Source organism: Labrus bergylta, chromosome 23, assembly GCF_963930695.1.
Source record: "Labrus bergylta chromosome 23, fLabBer1.1, whole genome shotgun sequence".
In the NCBI taxonomy this organism is placed as follows: Eukaryota; Metazoa; Chordata; class Actinopteri; order Labriformes; family Labridae; genus Labrus; species Labrus bergylta.
This window is the reverse complement of record NC_089217.1, coordinates 2,996,277-3,015,685: the sequence shown is the minus strand read 5'-3', so window position 1 is coordinate 3,015,685 and position 19,409 is coordinate 2,996,277. Positions and strand designations below refer to the sequence as shown.

The following is a 19,409-nucleotide window of genomic DNA, read 5'->3' as shown; positions in this document are numbered from 1 at the left end:
CGTGCGTGCCAAATAAACCATCCTCCTCCTCCTCCTCCTCCTCCTCCTCCTCCTCCTGTGTGTCATTACTCGTTTCATGTGTCACTTCAAATGCAGCAACAGTGTGAACGAACTGCACCGGCACACGCTGTAAAGTTCTCAGCTGGAAACCTTCAAGGTCTTCGGGTTCTGGAGGTGCCGGCTGGTCGTTACAGCGATGTGTGAGGGGGGTTTTGAGTTTTAAGGATTTGGCTCACATGGTTTAAAAATCATCCAGACTGTGTTATGGCTAGCATAATGTGGGAATATGTGTGTTTGTTTTGTGTGTGTGTGTGTGTTCGGGCTCTTTAAAGGGTTTTTCCACTGTTGCAAAGGTGAAGGACTGACAGTGTAGTCCTCCTCCCCTCACCGAGCCGTATATATCTCACAGGTATTGTTTCCCTTGTTTCCATTATCAGATGCTGAACAGACACACCTGCTTTTCACGTCCACATTGTGTCCTTTGTAATCACAGCAGCAACTTCAAGTACTGCGATACCTCTTGGTGCCATTTAAGACTCATTTAAAACCATTTTTCACATTAGCTGTGAATACAATCAAAACATAAACATGAGTTTTGACTTACTGTATTTTTTTATATGCTAACCATTAGCTTATTCTCTGGGAACCAAAAACATTTGACCAATATTCCCAGCAGTTTAACTAAAAGTTACAGATTATTTTTACTCAGTTTACACTGACGGATAATAAAGATGTCTCCATTTGTAGATGTTCATCAGTAGTGATGCTTAAAATAAAATGAAGACACAATGCAATAGAAGCAGTCGTTCTGTAAATCTCCTTGGGAGTATTCATGTGATCTCATTAAGGTGTAAAATGTCACGATGGGGCATCATGGTATGTTTGATGAGTGTAGAGTCTGTGGTATTTTTCTCATGTGGTTGGCATGCCAGACAGCGTGACGATCATTTCGTAATAAAGCCGTCAGAGATGACTGATTTGACTTTGTTGTGACTTGTCATGTGTGGCTCAGGGAGTTTTCTGAGAGGATTTGTCTCTTTTCATTATCATTAATTACTGGTGTTTAGTTTTCTTTGGCTGAAGTATATCATGTCATGTCATCATCCTTTAAGTTCAGCCACTTCGTTAAAAAATATGTCTAAGGCCGATGATGCACTGATTTAGGATTCCCTGAGGTGTCCCAGATCTGTAACAAACATGAATCTTAAGAAGTCATTTCAGTGTGAGCGAGGCTTTAAGTGTCGAGCCGTCTCTGCAGGCCTGTTTGTGCTCGTTTATGACATCATTAACTTCCTTTACTTGCTCATTACTAAGCAACAATTTAAATGATTATGTGTTTTTACAACTATGAGCTGAGAAACCAAACGGCATTCTTGTGTGAACCGATTGAAGTCAATGGAAACTTCTCATGTTTTTGGTTTGACCTGTCCATTAATTGAAATACTTCTAAACGTGTTTCAGAGGGTTTTACAACTGTGACGAGCTAATCCATGACCAAAGGTATCTGCAGTAACTGACCTGCTAAAAGTACAGGACCTCCTGGTGTCCTCATTTTTTGGATTTGCTCAAACAATACAAAAGTTATTTGAAGATTTATTTGCACTTATTTCTTACATTTTATAGACTGAACAATGACAGAGTGTAAAAAGTAATTAAAAGAGAAGAGCATACGGTACTTTAAACAATCATCAGATGAAGCCCTGTACATTTATAATCTGGTATTTCTTTTGGGTGGAATAAAACTCCCATGAAGAAGTCTGACTTATTGTTGGCTCACACACACACTCATGCACACAATCACACACAGAAACACACACTCATGCACACACCTCTATTATTTCACCACCCAGCCTTCCTTGTCTTCCTCCAAGGTCAGAACCATGAAGTTTCATAACCTCAACCCACACATGCTTACTCACCACCTCCACACACACACACACACACACACACACACACATCCACACAAACACACACAAACACACACACCCGTCTATCGGCCTCTTACTCAACTCCTCTTGTCTTAACAAATGTTTCATTTTTCACCTTTTACTGCTTACATTTTGCAATCCTTTGGCCTCAGGAACATCTGATAACAAACATGAGCTCTTGTGTTTTTCTGGCTTTATCGTGTGTGTTTGTGCGAGCCGTGATTACGCAGCGTTAATCTGTGTTATGGAAACCATTTTGCATTGTAATGAGAACATTTCTCAGCAGGATTTTAGCAGTTTCGACTGTGAGCTGTCAATCAACACAGCTGGACAGCAACGTGTTTTTAATGTTGTATTCATCTCCAAAGTAACCAAGTTTACTGCAAGACAAGACGCTGAGTTTAAGAAGAGACCAACAGAAGAATAATCTGCAGCTTTCTTTGAGAAGTTCATCAGTGTGAGAAAGATGCAAAATCTTTCAAATGTGTTTAACTGAATTTCTTTCTTTGTTTTTTATTTCCTGTAACCAATCTCTGAACACATCAGCTATCATCCGACATCGATATAGCTTCCAGGAGTGACGCCAAGGCTTAGCGAGAAACAACTTCTGGCTAAGACTTCTTTTTCTTTTCCTTGTCGTTGTTTACAGTCTGGGCAGCAACTTTAGAAGCAAAAATGGAGTCTGTGCTCAGAACTAACATCTAGAGGATTGTTCACTTCACTTCCATTCAGATATCTGTTTGAAGAGAATAAAGCTAGATGGTTGTTAGATGACCGCTAAGGGATCTGTGACATCATTTCAGTGGATTGCATTCAGCATCTTTTGCTCCCAACGTGCCCGGGGATTCTGTATCTTTTTGCAGAAGTTTTAGACCCTGACTAATCTATTACAAAAATGTTTGGATGAGGCACTTTAAAAGGTTTTTATTCATTCACCAAAGACAGAAATGGTTTTGTTTTGACATTTCCATCCCCCCTTTCCTCTTCTTATTTCCACATCCTCGTTCTTTACTTCTATTCTATCTCATCCTTCTCCAACTTTGTATCCTCCCTATTCTTGTTTTTATCTTCCTTCCTCATCTTTCTTCACGTATTACTCCTTCTCTCCTTTCTTTGTAAACTCCCGCCTACTTCCCCCTTCTCTCTTTGCCTTTATCGTCTCCCCTTTTTTCTCTGTTACTTCCCTCCACATCTTCCTCATCCGTCTCTTTGTTGCTGTTGGTAAAGTTCTCCATCTCTGGGTGGTCCCTCATCCAAACAGACGTCTCGCGGTCTCCTCTCGGGGAGTTGAACCATAACTGTTTGTCCTGTACTGAGCTGTCCGCTTACTAAACCAATGAGTGATGTCAGTCACTTTGGTTCACATCATTGTTTTTGCACATTGCCTTTTTGTCTCCGTGCAGTCCGGGAAGTTTAGTCTGCAGGTTTCACTTCTCTGTTTGCAAAGACAATGGTGTCACTTTCCTCCTCTCTTCTCTTCTCTACAAAGACAAATACATCAATCCTTACTTTCTAGCATATACAGTTTTGGTTAACTTATGTTAGCTTATTTTTGTTGACAGGACCGATTAAAGTCAGTCACAAATGATTTTTTCATCCAATCCAGAGGAAAATCAAACTCACGCAGCATCCTGCCACTATCTGGGTCTGTATCCATAGACCGGCTGTAGCTCCAGTCAATGGGCCTGCTTTCCGAGCTCTACTACCCACATGTAAACAAGCACAGTGAACGAATACCAACTACTAGGAGAGGCGCGGTTTTGCAGCATTTTGAGTGAGAAGATGAAGATAAAGTTGTATGCAGGCTGTTTATGCAGGATGGTCAAACAACTGCTGCTAGCGTTAGCCACACTTGGAAAACCGAATTACATCATTTACCAGCTGACAAATCTCAAAAAACAGTTAAAATGTCGCACAATTTATTCAGTGTTTTCTTATCTCAAGACTAGTTGGATAAACAGAATTTGAATTTCCTGTTTAACCGACCAAGAAATCAGTCGCCAAGGACCATCCCCAGTCAGCCAGCGCTGCATAACAGATGTAGATATTTATAAAAGACTTCAACAAGGCTGCACTTTATCTGCAGTGCATGAACGTTCATTAACTTTGCTTTGTCCACTTATAAAGAATTGTTTGAGGAGTTGAGTATGTGTCTGTCCATTAGCTGAGGGTCATCTGTTAAAGAGGAAAAGGTGTGAGCACGTCCACTTTGTGCGACACGTTAATGTGGCCTGATAGTGTGTGTGTGTGTGTGTGTACCCATTAGTGTAGGAATGCTGGGAGGAAAGGTGTGTCCCGTCTCGACTTCCCCCCATGGACTCAACAGGAAATCACAAAGAGAGGGAGGGGGCGAGGGTGGATGAGGGTAGACACGTGGACACAAGATGATTTCAGATGAGAGATTAGCTTAAGGGTTGGAAAGAGAAAGTTGATCTAATTTGGAATAAGAAAGACCCAATGGTGTCACATTTTATTGCCCAAACTTACAGAACAATTGACATATTAATCGAAAATGAATAAGACTGTCGGATGGATAAAAGATTGTAGAGTTGAGGGAGTTGTGACTCTTTAACTAGAACAAATGACCTTAGTTGTGATCCTTTTAAACACACATAGCCTAGAGGAAGACCGCCACGAGGAAACAAACACAAAGACAGAAATAAGAGCTTTCTTGTCCTCTAAATGTAGGTTAGATCCAGTTAGCACAGCCACATCACTGTGTTTAGTCTGCCTGTAGCTCCGACAACACACAAAGCACACAGTCCGCTGCTTTTAGGTCTCTTTAGCCAAGCTAAGCATGTTTTGTCTGCACACACACACACACGAGGTGATGTCATCTATTTACAGATGGTGGATGCGTGACAGTGCTAAACAAAGACAGGAATGCTGCAGGTGTGTGTGATAAAGGGTTGAGAACAGAAAATACCTTTTTTGTCTCTCTCACTGACTAAATTTTAACTACCTGGGTTATTTTTGAAACAGCTGTCAGAGATCAGCCTGGAGACTCTGACATGCAGATAAAGATAAAGTCCCTTTTTTTCCACATCTCTTCTTCTGTTGTTCACTTTTTACTTGTGTTGTTCTATTCTGCTATTTTAAAAGCATTTATTGGTTGCTCTGATTCTGAAGGACAGCTCTGATTTTTTACACTCTTATGCTACATCACTGCGACTATAGGGAGACATTATGGAGGCTTATCTACGGTGCCCCTTGAGGAACGAAATAGCATGCAATAATTCAGACCTTAAGTAACGCAATTAACTAGTTAATGTTGACAGCCCTAGCCTCAGTTTTTCCTGATTCTAAAACAGAAGTAATTGCTGTGATTTGACTCTATGCAGACGATGTTGCTCTATATCTTTCAAGTTTCCATTTCTAAAAAGTCACACCTGATACTATAGAAATAAAATATTTTACTATATTGACAATACAAGTTATATTTTGCTTTTTCTAGGGGGAAAAGACAGTGTAAGATACAAGCCTCAGCATTAATGTTAGCCAAATAATATTGCTCTCTCTGTTTCTAGGAAAAATAAACTTCCCATTTTGCAGTCTCAATCGGTTATGGCTCGGCAGGCTTTAATAAAGGCCAGCTACTGTCTTTTCCTTCTGTCTTCCTTTCTCTGTCTGGTGTTGATCTTTCAGCTTTAGTGGGAGGATTCGCTGTGATCTTAAATAAGACCATGACCTCATTGTTGTAGCTCCGCTGTGCTCTGCTTCTCTTGTTTGTTTGGATTTGGTCGCACTCGCCCTCCCTGTTCCTCTTAACCCTCTCCATCCTGAATGAAACAAAGCCTGGACTGGACACACACCTCTCACAGTTGGTAGTATAATAACCAGGGCTGGAAACATCACTTAGTCAGAATTATCCAAATATGATATGAAGAGGAGAGGGAAGTAACATTTTGATGGAGGAAGTCTCGAGGGAGGATATTGCAGAGTATAAAACTAGTGGTGATTCCTTTTGGGAGAGACTTTGAGTGAATATTTAAGGGGTCCCATGAATGTCTTAAAGTTGCTTCTCCTACTTAACAAGATGAGATTAAGAATAAATTATAAATCTATTAATGCAGATGTTTTTGCTACATTATCTAACTTTTTGCCAGTTAAAAGCCTTATTTTGGCGTCAAGGGATATGGATTTTAAAATACTTTTATAAGACTTTAACTGTATATTTTGTTCTTCGTAGATGTCATTATAGAGATTTGGGGGTCACTCTTTTACTATTTAGTATTTAAAAAAAAGAAGCTTTTTCTTGCTGAAATGTATCGTAAATCTCGCTCTGTACATTATATTATACAAATGAGAAAATGCTTGCATGTGAAATTATTCTTCTGAAAGATGGATGACTACGAACCACTGAGTCCTGGTTTTACTAGTCAGAGAGTGATGTAAGGCGAGTTTATGGGAGTGTGAAGTCACTTAATCAACCAGCCAGGTCACAAGACTTCAATATGTATACTGGTGAATATAAATACACAGAAACGTACACACTGCACAGTCATGAGAGGAGGGAGTCCCCCCCTGAGGGATCATCTATCATCATTTCTGTTTTTGTGTTTGTCATCTTTCTTTTCTTGCTTTTCCTTCTGCCTTTCCGTCCGTCTGTGTCGGGTAACACGACCGATAATCTCTTAACTTGTCACTTCCTGATAATAAGCTTTGACTCGTCTGACCTGTAAGGTGCTTAAAGCGACGACCAAGTGAAAAGCCTTCGAGCTTTAAGCAAAGGTCACGTAATAAAGCTCAAAATAATTTTTAGATATAGTCTTATATGACTTTCTTGAAGTGCTTAGTGGCACAACAAATATAGGAAGAAAAACTTGATTTATTTAAATATCATATTCATCATCCTGAGGCCTCTCAGATTCATCCTGTGACCCTTTTGGTGTTCTTGCAATAACTGAACTAATCTACCAAACTTCTCTGATTTAAGGTCATTCAAACTAGCTTGATGTGCATTGATTTATTAGTTTTACTTAATTTAAAACATGAGTGATTTTCCCCTGTAAACTCTTACATTCTCATATTGGTTTTTTGACCTGAGGAAAATGCTGAAGGACTTCTTCAGCCACTTTTCTTTGAGCGGGATTGAGCCGATTATTGACTCCGCTGTCCCTGTGTCTCCTCTTTTTAATCCTGATGAGTCAGTGTTTACACCTGTCAGGTAAAGCAACAGGTCATCAGCACTAAAGTGTCAGCTGTCGTAGCATATGGCAAAATATACGATCAGTGATGTCATACATGGATGAGTAATCCAAGCGTTTGATTCAGGTACGTCATCTTCAGTTTTGGTAAACACTGTTGAACTTTTTTGACATTTAAAGGACACAGAAACCATAAACAGTTCAGACACGACTTGAATGATTGACATTGTACATTTTAGATGTTGATTAGCGTCTGTCAGAGCTGCAGTGTGTGATTGCAGTGTTTGCACATGCTGTATTGGCACCTTGTCTTTCCCTTGAGAGCTGTGTGTGTGTTCTCCATATAAGGGTGTATGTGCCTTCAAAGCCTCCCTGGATTCTGCACTATGTGTGTGTGTGTTTGTGTGTGTGGTTTTTAATAGATGTAGAGGAGTGCTGCACTATGCCCATGTACAGTAAGCACACTCTACACTGGAGAATAAAACACTCAGGACTCTGCATTGGCACTCTCAGACTTTAAACATGGAGACAGACAGAGCTTGTTACTTGAACCTCCCTTAACTACCAGATGTATGCAAACCAAATTTGAGGAAAAGACTTTATACTACAAGATGCAGTTTCTACAGGATCCATGTGTCCCGCATTCGGTCAGCGCTATGCACTCCAGAGCTGATCGCATCCTCTCTAGTCAATGCTCATGTTTATACTGCACACGCTGCGCCGCCACTCCGCCTGGTCATTAAACTCTTTGTGGCACTGAGGAAGTCTGCTGCTGTGTCTTCTTGTCCTAGAATTAAAATAGTGTAAATATTTTATTGTATTTAGCTGCTGTTGTGCGGCAGGCTGGGATTTCTTAACGGCTGTTTATGTGCAGGTTCTTCCAAGAAACGAAACTCCTCCATGCAGCGGCTGCCTGAACATTTTAATTGGGTCTGAGGTCAGCCAGGACTCTTTACAACAGCTTATGTAACACATTTATTGTTGTTTACGTGCATTTCTTAAGATGCTGTAGAAATAGATTTTAATCAGAGGTTTGGACCTGGTGTCGGCTGAAGTCATGTACACATGTTGGTCTCTGTATGGTACACATGTGTCTGTCTGTCGTCTTTACCTAGAACTTTCTCTTTTAGCTGACCTCGGTTGTGACCTGATTTTTTACGCTCTTATGCTCCATCACTGTGACTACAGGGAGATACTACGGAGGCTTAACTACGGTGCACCTAAAGGGACAAAAAACATGCAATGAAGACAGATTTTTAAAAATGCATTAATTTCATACCTTAATTGACGCAATTAACTACTTAATGCTGACAGCCCTGGTCTCAAAATGTTTTGATTTCAAAGCAAAATGAATAGCTGTGTTTGACTCTATGCAGACGATGTTGCTCTATATCTTACAAATTTTCGTTTCTAAAAACTTACCAATGATTCTTTAGAAGTAAAATCTTTTAATATTTTGACAATACAAGGTATATTTAGCTTTTTCTAGGGGGAAGAAAACACCTCGGTTGTGACCTCCTCCGGCCCCTGGCCTTTACTATGTTTAAGGTTGTTTTCACACAAACACTGTCGACTGCTGATCACATAAAGTAAAGCCTCGTGTCTTGACAAACACTGTATTTAAATCAACAAGGTATTTACAGACCATCCTCACAGAAAAACATAACTATATAGAATGTCTCTGCAAGTCTTTATAACGACCAGTTTAATCCCGGACAACGTCAGGTATAGAAAGTCCTGAAATGAACTAAAATAACACCTTGAGTTGATTTCTAAAATATGAGAGGGTCTAGGTGGATGAATCAGTTTGGTTTCAGACTTTAACCCAGGAGGAGAACAGGATTTGAGTCCCGTGTGAAATCAAACCACTGGCACTTCTTATCCTCTTGATTCAGATTGTGGATAGCTCCACTTGTGCTTTTATCCAAACACACAGCCTCTATTGTTTTTACTGATGTTAGCTGACTTGGCATTTATCATGTTTCCTTCTTTGTGTTTGTCAGGATGTGGAGAAGGAGAGAGAGCTTCGGACGGAGTTCAGCAGGGAAGAGATCAGGCAGAGGATCGAGCTGTACAACTCGGTGACTAAGGACCACCTGAAAATGACCCTTGTGAGTGCACCACACTCACACACACACCCACACACCCCAATATGCACACTCACACACACACTGGCTGAGTCAGTGAATTGTATGGACTTAGTTTGAAGCTTGTTTTCCCTTTTAAAGCCGCCCAAAAAAAGAATCAAAAAGGCAGAACTGGAGCATAAAATCATTTTGTATGATTTTGCCAGCAGCCCTTAACCTCCTTTATGACGTTTCTCACACTTTCATTATGTTTAATCAGCAGAAAAAGACATACAAATTTAGTATTTTACTTTCATATAAAGACAGTAAAAAAGTGGGGGGGGTCACACAATATATTTGCACGATTATAATTTGCTGAGTTTGCAGAAAATGTGAGCTGTCTGGGTACCAAATTACCTATATCGCGATGTGAAATTTTGATTTAGTTGCAGAGACATGCTGCGGTCAAATACAATCAGACGAGCTCTAAAAGTAGAAGTCCATGCAACACAATAAGGATATCGAACCGCTGTAAATACACCCGTCTTGAGACAATAAAAAGCTCCTCACAAAGAAAAGAACAAACTCTCAATCCCACGTCTTTGCTGTCATCTGTTGCCCGTGTTTAAAGGAGTCTGAGGAGAAACCCACCCACACGCTACACTCATAACATCATGAGGTGTGCTGGTGGTTAACGTCCACGCCGCCTCTCTCCTCCTGCTCCCAGCATTCCTCAGCTCTCACATCAGAGTGATGTGATGTTATTCCTGCTATTGTTCTCCCGGACACTGTTTTCTCTGGCAGCCTGACACGGCTCTGAATATGTGTTTAACCCCCAAGACACCGACTTCACATGAAAGTCCAAATGAAGGAAATTAGGTAAAGCAGAAGTTCTGCTCCGGATATTTAAGATCTTAGATCTCTTAAAACAAATTGGTTTATTAAATTAAATTTAAAAGGTTGATTTTAAGTTTTAAATGCTGCTGAGGGTAAATAATCAGAAGTACAGTGTGCAGTATCATGTAACTCTGAAATACATTTTCTATACAGATCTAGAAAAGCAGTTTATATATATCATGTTTAAAAACTTCAACCTACTCAGGTATTCTGAAAAAATCAACAATTTGTCTGAGTACATGGCTAGTTTTCTCCCTCTTGGCTTCATGTTTTCGAGGCGTAAGATATTGTTTTCTGATGCGTGACGGCAGCACACGTTTCTCTTTGTCCTTCTGTCCACTTCCGCGTGTGTGTTTTTTTTTTTTTTTTTTAATTTAACCTCTGTTCACCCCAATCTGGTTTTGTCCACTCCTCATCTTTTCACACATCAGCCTTCACACGCACACACACTCCTGCAGTAATGAGATTAAGATGCTCTCCCTCTGTCCGGGGCCATCTGTCCACACGGGGACACACTGGGCTTACTGGGTGAACTGGTGTCTCACAGAGGGATCATGTAGCTGTACTGTACATGTGCTGCTGACGCTCTGTAAACTTTCAGGAGCTGTTTCATTTATTGTGATCGTCATAAAGGCCAGATACTGATATCGATATAGACACATTTATTACGCAGACAAGATGGTGACTCAACTGGAAAGTGGGTAAATACTGTTGTCAAAGTACGTTGTACATGATGTAGTATAACGTCTCTCTCTCTTTGTCTTTTTTCCCAGAATCCCTCTGGTGTATACACCGGTTTCATCAAGGTGCAGATGGATTTGAGGAGGCCTGTGACGGTGCGAGGAGGTCAGAGAGGAGAGGAGGCGTTCTATCTGCCCAGAGGAGTCAGCAACACGCTCCACATCAGCTCCAGTAACACAGTCAAACAGGTGGCTAACACACACACACACACACACACACACACACACACACACACACACACACACACACACACACACACACACACACACACACACACACACACACACACACACACACACACACACACACACACACACACACACACACACACGGGTCAACACAACTTAATTAGGATCTGATGACATACGGGTTGAAGTCAACAGAGGCAGACGGGACAGATGTTGAAGTTTATTAAAAGCTTTCAGTCACTTTTGTGTGTTTTTTTTTCTTTCTTGTTTGATCTGAATTCAGTCTGTACATCTTGTGTCTTTAATAATTATTTAATATGTAACAAACATGAAACCAAAGTGATTATAAAAGGGTGACTACTGTGTAAAATAACCGTTTTTAAAAAAAATAAGTCAATTAAATCAACAAGGTTTTGTAAGTCAGGGACCAAAGCTCTGATCATAACAGAGTTACATGAAAGGTCGAGTAACCATGGCAACAGCACCTAACAGGAATGTATCAGAACAGTCTCTTTTTTAAATGGTACGGGTTGTACTGTGAAGACAGACTCTGAGGTGATCTCATCTTGACTTCATAAGTATCATAACTGTTTGTTTTCAGCCTGTGGTGAACGCTAAATATTAAACAGTTTTAAAAACTGTTTTTTTTCTTATCAGGACACGTTCATTTGTCTTGTTACTAAATATATATTATGAGCGTTAATTCCCTTCACCATTAACTTCAGGTAGTGCCGAGGTGTTCTAACATTTGATCGTTTTAATTGATAAATAAATAGATGTTAAGTAAATAGTAACTTGTTGAATTTCTGGATTAACTTGCCAAACGCTGGAACAGCCTGGATGTCTATCAGCTGTTTTTTTTTTTTTTTAAAGTGGGTTGATGGGAAAATATTCTAACGTTCTTTTCCTTTTCTGTTTTGTTATCAGGTCATCGTCGCCCTGCTGAGGAAGTTCACAGTCGCAGACAACCCGGCTAAATATGCCCTCTACAAACGCTACCGCAGGGAGGAGCAGGGTAAGACCCAGCCCCGCTGACCCTGTGTGTGTGTGTGTGTGCGTGCGTGCGTGCGTGCGTGCGTGCGTGCGTGCGTGCGTGCGTGCGTGCGTGCGTGTGCAACAGTGTTTCATGCCACTCATGCCAACCTCGGAGTCAGATACTCCAGCACTGACACAGTGTCGACTTTTTTTGTTTGTGTGTGTGTGTGTGTGTGTGTGTGTGTGTGTGTGTGTGTGTGTGTGTGTGTGTGTGTGTGTGTGTGTGTGTGTGTGTGTGTGTGTGTGTGTGTGTGTGTGTGTGTGTGTGTGTGTGTGTGTGTGTGTGTGTGTGTGTGTGTGTGTGTGTGTGTGTGTGTGTGTGTGTGTGTGTGTGTGTGTGTGTGTGTGTGTGAAGGGCGTGTGTATATTTCTGAACGCCTCGCCCTCGTCAGATGCCTCAGGGCTCTCCCCACTATCAACAGCTCCCCAGGAATACACACACACACACACACACACACACACACACACACACTAAGAATCAGCAGCTGCTGCAGGGCTCTGGGGTATCGAATACGATCTCAGTCTTTTGAGCGCCTCGGAGAGAAGAACAAGTTTACAGGCCGTGAAGTCGCTTGTGAATTTGTTGAATTTGTGTGACTTGTTAAGTTGATTTCATAACTTATTTAGAGTCTGTGAAACATTTTGCACAGAAACTTTCACAGAGATTTTGTCTGTTCTCCCCCCTCGAAGGCAGAGTGCGTGTCACTGCCATCACATAAGCTTCTAGTCTGGTTGCGGCTCATTAATGGAGACGTACACCGAGGCTCCGTCTGCTAATAAAAGACAGCGTCTAGACACAAGGCTGACACCACATGTATGCAGAGACTACATATGTACATGAGCTCATGTTTATTTAAACTTCAGTAGTTGTTTGCAGCTTTCATTCAAGCCCGTTAACTCAAAGTTTATAAGTCGTGTTGCTGCTCTTTGACCACAAAACGAAGCTGCGGTGTAAAAATGCAGACAAGTGAGTGACCTTCAGGAACAGTGTGACTCTAGTGGAAGTCTGTCTGCAAGAGAAGAGAAGGAAAGATCAAAAATAAAGTGTTTGCTCTAAAACCTGTTTGATTTCAATGATGTGTGGCTTAACGCTGCCTTCATAACCGGCACAGAACATCCCACTACAGTCTCATATAATCAATAATCACATGTCAGTGTTTAGTTTGTCTTTTGATATTTTCACTCAGCTGAAGACAGAGAAGGATTTCTTAACTTCTGAGGAAACTCTTTAGTCCGTCAAACACATTCAAGATGACCGTCTTCACAGAGCATACAGAGAATAAGATTACAACTAAAGCTTTCAGACAAATGTTTCTGATGGAGAACGTTTATAAAGTTGCATGAAGTGGAAATACTCGAGTGGAGTTTAGATGCTGTGAGTGGTTCACTGTAAGTTCAGTCTAACAACAAGGACCTCCGTTTTTAACTCTGTTTTTGTAAATGACTGTGGTTGTTAATGTGCCGCACCCATCCTTTCATCCTCTGCCATCCCTGTTTATATGCACACACACGCACACACACACACACACACATGCCAACACACACATGGTGCATTTTCAAGAGCAGCAGCCACAGTCGTTCCTGCATATATGTGGCTTGAAGGACTAAATTAATCTGTGTGTGTGTGTGTCCGTGTGTCTCCTACAGTTTATGTGTGCAAGCTGGCGGATGGCGAGCAGCCGCTGTTCCTTCGTCTCGTGGCGGGACCCGACACCGATACGCTGAGCTTCGTGCTGAGAGAACAACAGACTGGAGAAGTCATGGTAACAGAACAACTCTCTGTGTGTCTTTAAAACGTTACAGTGACATCATCTCTTTTGTTTTTGTGAAAAAGAGATTTCTGATCTTGACAAGTTTTTTTTTCCTGGTTAAATTAAAAAATTTAAAATAAAATTTAAAAAAAGCACAAATTTTTTGATGACATTTCGCTATCACAACTCATTTCAGCTTATAAGATAAAATAAGATAATCCTTTATTTATCCCACAACGGGGAAATTTACAGTGTTACAGCAGCAAAGATTGCAAACAAAAAGTGAACAGTACACAATTTAAAGAAAAATTTAAAATGTACAAAAAATCGATAGATACCACAATATAGAGTTTAAAACTTTTAACAGGAATTCTCACACGGTCAAAGCTGCTCATCATTTTGTTACATTTAAAACAAATGCCAAATAACTGATGTAATAGCTCCTACACAAATATAAATAACGTTTGTTTTTCCTGCTCCTCCTTTCAGTGGGACGCGTTCTCCATCCCCGAGCTGCGTAACTTCCTGAGGATCCTCGACAAAGAGGAAGACGAGCAGAGGGAGGCGGTGATTCGGCGCTACGAGGGCTACCGCCAGAGACTGCAGGAGGCGCTGAGGGAGGTCAGAGGGCCTTCTTAGAGCGATAAAACCTCCTTAAAAACAGGACTACTGCCCCCTAGTGGCACGGAGGAGGCATTCTTCTTTTCTTTTTTCACCCTCAGAGGAGAAATAATGTGCAAAATTCTGATCGAGATGGAGGAATGAGAAACGGGGATTCAGCGCCTGGTATAAGGGATGAAACGGACAGAAGGAGGGATGATTTAAAGATGACAGGAGGACCGAGGAAGAGACGGCAAACTAAGGACAAGTGAAGGAAGGGATGAAAGGACAGAATTGAAACGGACGCTGCTGGAGTTTGATGCAGCCTGGATCAAAGACTTCAAACCTGCAGTCTGCCTTCTCACACCAAAGATTTACCTGTAGTGCCATAATCATTCAGCCTCTCTCTCCATCCCTCTTCTTCTTCTCTCACTCTGTCCTGCTGTCACAAAACTGATGCAGATTCCTCTTTCGTCCTTTCAAACTTTGTGAACGACTCATGGCCATATGTCCAGTTTTATTTAATGTTTGTTTTAAAAAGTCTGTACATATTATTATTTTTTATTTATTTTTTTTCCTTTAAACAAAACGAGTCTTATTTGAGTTGATTCTGCAGAAGCGGAGCTGCAGTCTAGTTGTTGACACAGACACTTGAGAATAGTTGATCCAGACGGCTTCTAGATGTAGAAACACGGAGAGACGTGAGCGGCAGACTCTCGATATGAAACCGTCTCTCGGGGCTGCAGCTACACGATGGTCACCCCACAACATTTAGAGAAGTGAAGACATGTTATTGATCGTCGCATTTTTGCTTTTGTTAGCTGCAAAGTTGAGTGATATTTACCAAGTTGTGAGGAAGAAAACAAGCAGACTGCAGGAGTGTGCTGAAGTGAAACTGAAGGTTGTAAGAGACGATGCAGAGAACTTAAAGGAGGTGAAGTTGGAAGTTGAACGTGACAGAAAAACAAAAACTCTTCATGAGAGATAATCACAGAGGGGAGCGTCCTGCTGCAAGATCTGAAGGAACAGAGTGAGTTAGAAGTTTGTTTTAGAAGGAAGTCATTTTAGTTTAAGGGTGAGTAGAGACGACGGAGGATGATAACGATGAACTGGTCGGATTTGAACTTTTTTGTGTGCAGTTTTGTTCCACCAGCAGAGTTTGACGAAGCCTGAAGTGGTGTAGATTAGACGGGAGGAGGTCAGAGGAGGGGCGAAGGTGAAGTTTGACTGGTTTCTGTAAGTTGACTGAGCAGTTTTGAGGAAGTAGACGAGAAACTTTAGACGCAGGGAGGAAGATAAAAAAAACAGAGAGGATGAAGTTTTTGTTCTGTAAAATAGTCTGAGGTGAGGAGGACGCGGGAGATAAAGTGGTGAAGCAGTGTGTGAACACCAAGTCGTCATGATTAACTGCATGTCGGCTGGTTGTATTAATAAAAGCTCCTGTTATCCACAACTGAGAGAAAAAGGAGGTCTGTGAGTGCTGATAGCTGCAGAGAGCAGAGAGAGGGAAAAATGAGCCGCATTGTGTCGGCCTCTTGTCCGTCTGTCTGCAGGCATTCATTTAAAACGCAGCTGCTTTTGTGCTCTAATCTCAAGTTGAAACGTGCAGCCTTGACCTCCCAATCAACCTGATTTATTTTGTTTCTGGTGGATTAAGGAGAAGAATGTCACAGATCGAAACAAGGACTAAGTGGTAGTGCAGAGAAAGGTCTGGAAAAGTAAAAAATGCAAACAGAAAAAACGAGCACAAGTGAGTTTAAAAGAAGGTTACCGACCTTTTTAGATGGTGTTGCAATTAAATAGCTGCCTTAAATATACATATGCAATGTTATCTTTACTGTACAGAATGAATCATATAGGGGTTAGAGACCAACAGATGTCGTTCTCCGCACAGTTTTGTGGAAAAATCTTTGCTTTTTAGATCGGTATTTATTTAGAAATTAAAGAAAATCAGACAAACAAGTAGACGTGAATCACAAAGACAATCATTCAGACAATTCAAATGTCTTAAATTTTCAGAAAGCCATTTAAAAAAAAAAAGCGCTGTAAAATGCTTCATAGTTTGACCTGCAGGTACTGAGTGAAATCATAAAGGCTGTGTTACAACGCCGCCATCTAGTGGATAAATACTGCAAGTGTTCTCTCTTCTGTGTCAAAGATTTATTTTTTCCTGTTATAACCAAAGATACTTTTGTGGTGTTGCCTGGAGCAAAGTATATTAGAGGCCTCTTCCCACCGGAGGGAAAATCATATATATAGATTTAGAGTTTTATTTAAAGGGGGGTTTTAACCCTTCGTTTATTTTACTATCAAACACTGGGTTCAACTACGGAAGACCAAAAGGGCCAAAAAGGTTTCTGTTCTTACAAGCAGATGGATACATAAGTGTGATTTGTTAAGGGGAGTGTGTGAAGTTCAGTTAATCATGATGATGTCATTTAGAAGGCAGGGAAATTAAAAACATCACAGAGTTGCATTATGGGAAATGTAGGATCCAGCATCTTGTGCGTGTGATTTAACAAATATATATTTTTATAAACGTTCATTTTTCAGTCTTCCTCTCACAAGTACCAGACCTTTCTGGAAGTGAAATTTAAGTTGTCATTTAAAAATCCATCACGCTACATTTTTGTAGTTTTAATTTCCTTTTTGACGTTCCCATGAAAATAGAAAGAACTAGTGTCTACTTTTTTTTTGGATGGAGGCAAATATTTTGAGAAATCCTGTTTATTAGACGTTATATTTTAAACTTAAACTTTAAGGCAGGCAGGACTTTGCAGAACCTGAAACATAGAACTGAATATTTCAAACGCGTAGAGTCATTAAAAACACTTAAATCACGTATTCAGATGCTTTTAGAGCGAAACCTTTTGGCCTCTTTTTGCTTCCTCATAGTGTATTTTTAAATGATGCGAAAGTCTGCATGGAAACAGTTGATTCATCTTAAAGCCATGTTGTTGTTTGTTTTGTGTTTGTTTGATAAACAATGTTAGCTGTTCAAACACCATAACAGACAATTTATCGTTTTTATTTTTTTAAATTTTATTTTGGGCACTTTAACTTTGAATTCAGGGAAGACGGGTTTTTTATTTTTCTTAATTTCTCCTGTTTTATCTTCAGACTATCGCCATCACACTCTGAACATTATCTTAATAATCTTATTTTAAAGATTTTGCTTCACTTGTGATTTTTATGTTTTTTTTTTTTTTGGAAGTACAGTGAGACAGAAGTATGTTTTTGTTTTTTAAGCTGATTTTTTTATTTTTTGGGTCTCACCGAGCTTCCGTACATTTTTGGCTCAGCGTTAGCTTTTTAGACTGTGAAACATTTGGTTGAATCTGGCATGTGTTCCTGTTTGTCTCTCTGTAAACATACATGCTTACTGTACACACTACTGGGCTGTTTGACATTAAAAAACATGAGTTCTTGTTCTCAACCTGTGGCTCGGACAGCGTGTGGAAAAAAAACTTCAGAGTGAGATCGGAGAAGATGATGTGACAACAGAGTGTTTTTTTTTTTTTCAGACCTGCGTTGGATATAAAGAAGGCTTGTTTTTGATTTTAACTCTGAACCTTTTGGGCCAGTAGAGCTAGTGAATGAAGAGTTAATACACGATGACCTTTGTGTGTTCAGAGCGCTTCTATGCGTCATATTCAGGATCTTAAAACATACCAATTCCCACTTGACGTTCTTCTCCTAAAACCTTAGATTAACCCCAAAATTAAAGATGAAAAGAAGCGCTTCTTTGGCTTTAGAGATCATTTAAGACAAATCCTTCAAGTCAATGCAACAATCTATTAAAGTTTGAAGTCGGTAGAAGCCGTATTTGAGCGAGAGATCCCGGTGATTTCAGACTGTTGGTGTCAGGTCTGAAAGCCGCAGCAGTGCCTTCATGGAGTTTGATCTGAGCTGCAGACGGGAACACAAACCTTTAGGACGGCCGGCTACATCACATGTTTATTATTGATGTTGTTGCAGTCCTCGCTGATTTGTATCTGTGTCTCTTTTCTCTCTGTTACCAAACGTGGCCTCTCCGTCTCACACGAGGCCGGCTGCATCTATTAAAGGTGAAATTCAAACAAAAGGGGGTCGTGTGTTTTAATGTCATAGGTTTTTTTTTTTTTTTTTTTTTTTTAAACAGATTCCCTCAGTCTGTTTTTAAAATATTTGATAACAGCTGAAAGGTTAAAGGTCAGAAATGTAGTTTGGAAACGGCTCTGGTAATTCCCTTAGGCATTCATTCTCAAACTGTGGTACACGAGGACAGACTTCGCTTCTGAGTGTATCTTCATGTTAAATAGAAATGTTAGAAATAAAATAGCAGCTGATACTTTCAGCGTCCTCTCCCTGCCAGTGAAGAGTCTTTACTGAAAGCTGTCAGTGTTTTGGCAGAGCTGCAGTCTGGAGCAGATGAAGCAGCCCCTCCTCTTTGTCCTCTGTGTGACCCCGACTCAAGCTCCCTCAGACAAGGAACCCCTCATCTCCCCCCTCATCTCCCCCCTCGGCTCCCCCCTCAGCTCCCCCCTCGGCTCCCCCGGCCTCACCTCACACACTTAAACTCCAACATGTGTGAAGCTGCAGGAGAGAGCCAGACGGTGCTGCCTTCAAAATAAAAGCTCAGCATCTCTTAACTCGTGTTTGAAAGATGTACACTCACATTTGAGGAGACAAAAAAAACGCAATATAAAGCTGGTTAATTTTTTAAACTTTTATTTTTAATAACTATTTTAAGTTATTTGCCTTTTTACTTTTGTTGGATTGCACCGCTGAAGAGAAGCAGGAAGTGTTGGGAGGAGAGAGTGGTCGACGACATGCAGCGGAAAAGGGCTGAGGTCAGATTCGAACCCACAGCTGCTGTGTTGAGGACTAAAGCCTCTGTACATGGGGTCCCAGACATAACCACTAAGCCCAATCCTTGTTATTATATAAAATAAAAAACTATATATACATAAGAGAAAGTAGGACGATGATGTCAACGGTCAACAGTCACTCTTTGAGTGGTTAGAATAATAACTGTTGGGATCAGAGTCTATGGAGGAGGATTGGTGCCAGGTGT

General features: G+C 40.7%; 1 protein-coding gene across 1 annotated transcript in view; it reads left to right on the top strand.

Moving 5' to 3' along the window:
• Positions 1–17,789, top strand: part of rassf3 (Ras association domain family member 3) — a 55,974-nt gene extending 38,185 nt beyond the window's left edge. Inside the window, exons 3-7 of the mRNA XM_065951147.1 lie at positions 9,079–9,186; positions 10,812–10,967; positions 11,895–11,982; positions 13,650–13,765; positions 14,243–17,789. Of these exons, the coding sequence (XP_065807219.1) occupies positions 9,079–9,186; positions 10,812–10,967; positions 11,895–11,982; positions 13,650–13,765; positions 14,243–14,392 (618 nt within the window). The 3' untranslated portion in view covers positions 14,393–17,789. The remainder of the gene's footprint in view (positions 1–9,078; positions 9,187–10,811; positions 10,968–11,894; positions 11,983–13,649; positions 13,766–14,242) is intronic.
• Positions 17,790–19,409: the final 1,620 nt, after the last annotated feature.